This window comes from Chenopodium album, chromosome 13 (assembly GCF_948465745.1).
Source record: "Chenopodium album chromosome 13, dcCheAlbu1.1, whole genome shotgun sequence".
Lineage (NCBI taxonomy): Eukaryota > Viridiplantae > Streptophyta > Magnoliopsida > Caryophyllales > Amaranthaceae > Chenopodium > Chenopodium album.
Genome location: NC_137846.1, coordinates 53,863,102 through 53,870,029, shown reverse-complemented (window position 1 = coordinate 53,870,029; position 6,928 = coordinate 53,863,102). Strand labels below are relative to the sequence as shown.

General features: G+C 32.2%; 1 protein-coding gene across 2 annotated transcripts; it reads right to left on the bottom strand.

Moving 5' to 3' along the window:
- Nucleotides 1–436: 436 nt before the first annotated feature.
- LOC145574984 (uncharacterized) lies at nucleotides 437–3,584 on the bottom strand. 2 transcript variants are annotated; one of them, XM_081632889.1, is made up of 2 exons: nucleotides 3,228–3,584; nucleotides 437–2,009 (listed from the first exon to the last, which is right to left on the bottom strand). In XM_081632889.1, exon 2 carries the CDS (start codon nucleotides 1,984–1,986, stop codon nucleotides 679–681), a length of 1,308 nt encoding a protein of 435 aa, XP_081489015.1. In that variant the 5' UTR covers nucleotides 1,987–2,009; nucleotides 3,228–3,584; the 3' UTR covers nucleotides 437–678. The 2 variants fall into 2 exon arrangements, with proteins under 2 accessions (XP_081489015.1, XP_081489016.1); XM_081632890.1 differs by lacking the exon at nucleotides 3,228–3,584 and adding an exon at nucleotides 2,891–3,214.
- Nucleotides 3,585–6,928: the final 3,344 nt, after the last annotated feature.

The window sequence follows — 6,928 nt, the reverse complement described above, 5'->3', positions numbered from 1 at the left end:
CTTTGATTGGATACCATAATTACTGGAAAATCCCTAACTGGAAATCAAAAGAAAGAAAGAAAGCAAGAGCACTAAGGTAATAAAGAACAGGATATTAAGTCGAGATTTTGGAACACCGTATCACCGTACTTCAAAACTAATCATGTTCGGAAATTTCTTTTTGTTTGTTTTTTCACTCATTAGCATGTAATTGAGTTTGTAGCTAATGTTGCTCAAACTCATTAGTCATGTCGTCCATGAGTACGAATCAAAGTATCAAACTCGGCAAGTTTATGATGATTTTCTTTACTGGGTCCAAGATGATGTATTGGGAGTCCCTAGCCATTCATGTTTGACACAATTCCTTCAGGTGGAAAGGCGATCTGTGATTTCATGTAACACAAGGTAGGATCATAGAGGAATGCATTACCACAGGTAGTAAACAAAGAATGAGATATGTAAACAGAACAAACTTGTTCATTTATCATGAAAGGAAATTTAACAGAACAAAGTTTGCATCTAGTACACCATTGCACGATATCTCCGATCATCATCTAAGACATTCTTAACATACAAAGGTAAAACACTAAAAGCACAAATTACATCACAACAACATACATTAGTAATCACTAAATATTGGATTTTGATTCTAAAATCTAAAGTCACCTGTTTTAGCTTCCACCTGTGACCATAAAAAGCTTAGAAAAAAGCCCTACTCCCATAGAAGACCCGTGATCCAGCACTCTTCGGGGTTTCCAACTTCTGATCTGAGCTAGAATCCCCTGATTTGGTTGGTTCAGGCTCAGCCAGATCCATTGGAAGCTTCATTTTGGCCAAGGACTCAGTAAACTGCTGCATGCTCTTCATGTACATATTCACAAATTCCTGTTGCACCATCTTCTCTTCTGGCTCGACATTCACAGTAACCAGTGGGGTTACAGTTGTATCTTTTGATGGTTTACTAACATCGGCAGAACTGCTCTCATCATGTCCCTCAGCATTCTTGTTGTCTTTTGAAGGGGAAACATGCTCTTGGCTTGGAGACTTTGAAGTGACAGGAGACTTTGAAGTGACAGGAGCCTCAGAAGATTGAGAGCTTGTAGGGAGACAAACAGATGGGGAACCATTTGTTGAAACACTGCTAGGAGGGGAATCAGCATTAAGATTCGGCTTAGAGTCCTCACTATTGGCCGAGAAGCTCTCCACGATACGAACACCAAGCTCGTGACTCTCATTGTCTGAAGAAACCAAACTCTCAGTAGTTTGAGACTCCAAGCTCATCCCAAAGTACTCGGATACCATCATATGATTTTCATTCACAATGTTTGGGTCAGGGAACTCAAACTTGTCAAACTCGCTGGGAACAGACTTGACAGCTTCTGAATCCTGCACTGCATTTTCAGCATCCATGGGTAGTTTAGGGATTTCTAGGACTTCAGGGGAAGCTCCAGAATACGAGAGAGACAATAGAACAAACCCGGATGGAGAATGGAAGAGATCAGTTGAGGAGAGAGTGAATTCTTTCTCTAAATTCCCATTCTTGACCAGGATTTCTGACAGTGGCACAAGAGTAAACCCGAGAAGCTGGTCTTCAAGGTAATTTCTGACACGGCTAAGCATCCAAATCTCACATTTTAAGGAGGACTCTACCGTCCTAACATTCAGCTGGAGGCTTTGATTAAAGACCGGATTTCTTCCACCGCCATTGATGGTTTGTGTGGATACAGTAGTTTCAGGATCACTGGTCAGGCAAAGCTTAGCATAAACATCTTGCTTGTGGTATATACAAATGTTCTGAATGTCCCTTGCCTGATGTACGTACACATCAAGGGAACCAATGTAGTCTTCTGGATTATGAGCATTCCCATTCACCTCGTTCTTGTCATTTCCGTTAGCTATGTGAGTGAAAGAGCCACGGGATAAGAGTTCTGATCTCTGCTTCTCTGGCTCAGCACCACTAACAGTCAGATTCTTAAAAGGTGAAACAACAGACTGTGGGGAGTCCATTATTTAACACAAGAACTACAAACCTGAAATATCATAAGAATACAAATTATGAAGCAATTTTGACAAAGGCTACATAAGAGCGCGACACACTAGTTTATATCAATGAAGATAGTCATGATTTAACCATAACAAAGTCCAACAAAACACATTATTCACATTACAGCAAAATTAGCAACAACAAGAACCACAAAATCTGAATTTTCTACTTATAGAACCACTGATCAAAACTAAAATTAAAAAATTCTCTCAAAGCACCAAGTTTTTTTATATTATAAATCCAGGTCAAAGAAGCTTGATAAAACAATTATAAAGCCTCGTCATTTGCGTCGGTAATACACTCTTTAATCCACCAAATATGAAGGAGATGAATGCTATCAAAGCCCCAAGTACAAATTTTTAGCAAACACAATTACACAAATCCCAGAACAAAAGGAAACCAGATACAGTGAACATTGCATCTTCAAAACCCCAGAATCCACATGCTACATTTAATAAACACAAATGAAGAAAAAACCCAGAAGCAATATTCCACTGATCTCAAAGAGGATACATTTAAATAGAATTAATTAAAATAAAAAAATCTAACTTTTCACAAATTCAGAAAGAAGTGTATGAGGTATTCTTGTGCACATGCTCACCAAACCCAGATTCCAAAAACTCAATTTATTATTATACTATAAAATCCCTTACTAAATTTCTTCAAATCAACCAAAATGAATGCACCACAAAACCTAAAATTAGCTAATTAAAGCGAATTTTTCAACAAACAATCAAATATGCATACACCCAATTGTACATGCATTCAATTACAGTAAACCCCAAACAGAAATTCCATCAAAGAAACCCAAAATTCAGATAAACATAAACCCAAAACCCTAGATTTTTAAAAAAAAAGGAAACTTACCTCAATAAGTTAAGCTCCAAATTACACCAGGTAGAATAAGTGAAAGCCCAATTTTGAGCTTATAAAAAGAGTGTATAATAAAATATAATCAATCAAACATAACACAAAACCCCACAAAATTAACAGATACCAAGAAAAAGAGGCATAACAAACCCCACATAATCAGAAGCACTAGCACCACAATCGAAGTAAATTGAAACAGTCATACAAAAAAAAATGATTAAAAAAAACCCAGAAAAAACCCAGATCAAAAAACTGCAAATTTAACCTTCATCTATTCAAATGAAAGCAATAAATGCAAGAAAAAAAGCATTCAAATAAGAACCCAGAAAAAGACCTGATTTTTAGGATAATTTCTTTACTTTTAGGCCCGAAAAATGGAATTTGAGAACAAAAGTCAAAGATGATGTTTATTTGGAGGCAAGCACTTAGCTCAAGAGATTAAATTTCAAAGATTTGTCGATTGCCCAATTCTCCTAATCGAGAAATTATTACCCAAAAAACAGAAAAGGGGGAATTTTGAGTAAAAATTAAAGCTTGAATTTGTGCAATAAAAAAAAGGAAGAAGAAAGATAGAGAAGAGTGGAGAAAAAGGGTAAGAATGAAATCTCTGTACTGAAAAAATGCAGAGAGTGGTTATTGTTTTGCGTGGTTATTGTTTTTCTGTGAGAGTCAGGGTATTTTTGGACGTTTGTTTGGAATTTCTATGTATATTTGTACTAGAGTTGTTGTTGGTGTATCAACAATTTTCAACATTTCCTTTTTATTCTTTGTCAAAAAGGTCCAACCTTTACTTTTCAAAGTATTGAATTAAAAATCAATTGCATATAAATTTTGCATTATGCTTTTGGGTTTTGGCTAATTTTAGAACTTTAATTGACATTTTCACTTGATTACTTGATTTTTTGTTTAGCTTGGGTCCTATCGATCAGCCAATCTTGAAGGTGTAATTCAAAATTTACGAGTTAGATACTCAATTAATTAATGGCTTACTATCTATCAGTATAGCGATTGATGATTCACATTTTGAAGGTGTGTACAGTAAAAGATCCTCTCAAACTTCCCTTTTTTTCTAGTTAAGATGATGTCTAGTATGAGATTCATGTATATTAATCAGTGTTGTTAGATTAATTTTTCTTGTTTAAGTATGAATTTTTATTTTATCGAGATAACTTTTTACGACGATTTGTGTAACATTTTTTTCTTCAATATAGCAACCTAATATTGGTAATTTGATAATACATTACCTAGAGTTAATAGAGGTTATGTACACAAGATCAGGCCTAAATTATTGATATTTGTTATATATGATTATTAAAGGATTTATTCTAAATTCCAATCCATCCCTAATTCTCTATATATAGAGATTTAGGTGAAAATAAATCAACCCTAATACAACTATTAAAAAAATGACTACTTCCTTTTTGATAATTTTGATATTAGAAATTAGTGATGCTAAAAATAAAATGCTCACACAATTGATTCATGGACCGCCATACTAACATCTTCATTCTAAAAAGTAGAAATATAAAGTATAAACTTTAAAGCTACATGTCTAAGGTAACAAAAGATTATGGATAGTTTACTCCTTAGAAATACAAATTGTTAAAATTTCCAATCAATTATCAAAGAGAATTTGAATAAATGATCCTCTCTTCTATCAAAAAAAATTATTTATTTTTTGTTTAAATTTTTTAAAGGAAATACACACATGTAAATGTCTATTGTTATGTCAATATTCTTTCAAGACTAAAATTTATGTTGTTTAATAAATGTGTTGATTTAAAGTAGCCAAATTCTACATTAACCTTGCTAATTCTACTAGCTATATATGTTGTATTAATAAATGTACAAGTATTCAGCATTGTTGGTACCTTAATTAGGTAAAGCTTTGACATCATTCTCACAAGTTTCACAAGCGGTTGAACACTTATGAGAAACATTTGACTAGAAGAGTTCAAACTTCAAAGTACAAGTGTTGAGGGTGTTATGTCATCTTCAATCCAAACCATATATGGATAAAAACTATAATTTCATTCTCAATTTAGTTGCACACCACTATCCTCTAAGAAAATTATACTTGCTCCATTATTTATTTATTAATAATACCATATAAATATTGGTTTGACATTTGTCAACACCTATCTTTAACCTAACTATATTAACTATGTGTACAAATTTTGATATTATAAAAAATAAGATTCAATATATTTAACATGATTAGATTTTTCTTACGTATATACATAATGAAAAATTAAATACTGAATAATAATGCCACAAGAAAAAAAATAGGTACAACTAAGAAAACGAAGAAAGTAGTACGTACTTCCTCAATTCCTGAAAGTTTAACTCGTTTTACATTTATAGACTCTTAAAAGTACATTTTTTATCATAAATTTCTTTAGCTATGCATAATTAAATATTAAAATATAAAAAAAATTTATCAAGATTCCACTAGTTAAATTGTTAAATGTTTTGTTTATAAATATGACATAGAGTCAAAGTTATATTATTATGACTGAATGAGCGCAAGTGGGGGCATGTTCACATTTACTGAACTGAACTGAACTGATTGGAGCCGAACTAAACTGATTGGAGCTGAACTGAACTGAACTGTATATAGCTGAAATGAATATTTTATGAGAGAAGGATTAGGAGCTGAAGTGAACTGATTAGAGCTGAAGTGAAGTGATTGAAGCTGAATTGAACTGAAATGAAACTAAAGTGAATAAGTCCCAGTCGAACTTTTAAGAATAAAAAAAAGGGGAGTTACTTAAAAGCTGAGGCCGTATACGTACTAGTATATAGCTTATGTCAAAGTCACTAGTAGAATAGAAATAATAGAAGATTACTAATGCTAGGATAAGATTTATTTTCCCATTAATTATTGAAAAGAATCCGGATTATAAAATAGAGAAATCGACATTATCGTCAGGGAAGAAGACAGTAATGATAATGTAAATGAGAAAAAGGGGAATAAAAAATAAGGATGAAGTAAGAAAATGGTAAATTAGGAATAATATAATATAAGTGTACGGTTTAGAAAAAGAGGGTCCAAATTTTGGACTTAAATGGGACAACGGTGAACCGACCCACGAGGTGGCCATGGTTCAATATTGTTAGCCAATGAGGTTCATTTTTAGTGCATTTTGTAGTTGTAGGCCATGCACCAGAGCCTTTGGGCTTGGGACCCACCTTTGCCAACCGCCAACCAAAGATGTGGTGACTTGTGACTAGTTCTATTTCAATTAGGGTGTCATGAACAATTTGGATTAAATTTGGATAATTAAATAGATTTTTGGGGTCGTTTTAAGTATAAGTATTGAAAACGGAATAGAAAGAAAACAAATAAAAGGGCTCCAATTCTTTTCATTCAATCATAGTTGTAGATTGGCGTTATTGTGGTTTTCTTTTGTTTGTTTTTTTGTTTTTCAAAATCATAAGATATTTGTCATATGAATACAAAATTAGTTAAATTTGTTAAAATCATGATAATTTTGAAAACTGACAATAGAATAGTGGAAACTCTTTTTTCTTGTTTCCTGTTTTTGGTTTTTTGTTTTTTTTTTAAAAGAATGAAAAAAAAAATGATGCCAAACATTAGTTTTGTGTTATAGTTTTAATTGTGTGAATCCATTTGTTTTTTCTTTAGCTTGTTACATTTTTTCACAATTTCTAGTAATTGTATAATTCTTTGTGAGTTTTAATATCTTTAATTAATTATGTAATATAGAGAATAGAAATGTTGATAATTTGAAAGTACATATATACTTCATATATTAAGACGAACCTAATAGAAATTGTCTAAAAAACATCTAAATTAATTTATATAACAGAGATGTATATTGGAAGTGAATTTTTATGAAGTATAGGTTAAAGATTATTGTATTAAAAAAATTATAATATCCACATTCTATATGTAGACTATTTGTCAATCTTTAAGACTAAGATTCCATTATAGGCTGAACACAAAAAATTATGAATAGTGTTATTATTTTCTCACTCAACTTAATATGATGTTGATCCTTTTCAACTAAT

What these genes read in the sequence shown, in the direction of transcription:
- LOC145574984 (XM_081632889.1), bottom strand. Translation starts at nt 1,986, where the DNA reads ATGGACTCCCCACAGTCTGTTGTTTCACCTTTTAAGAATCTGACTGTT.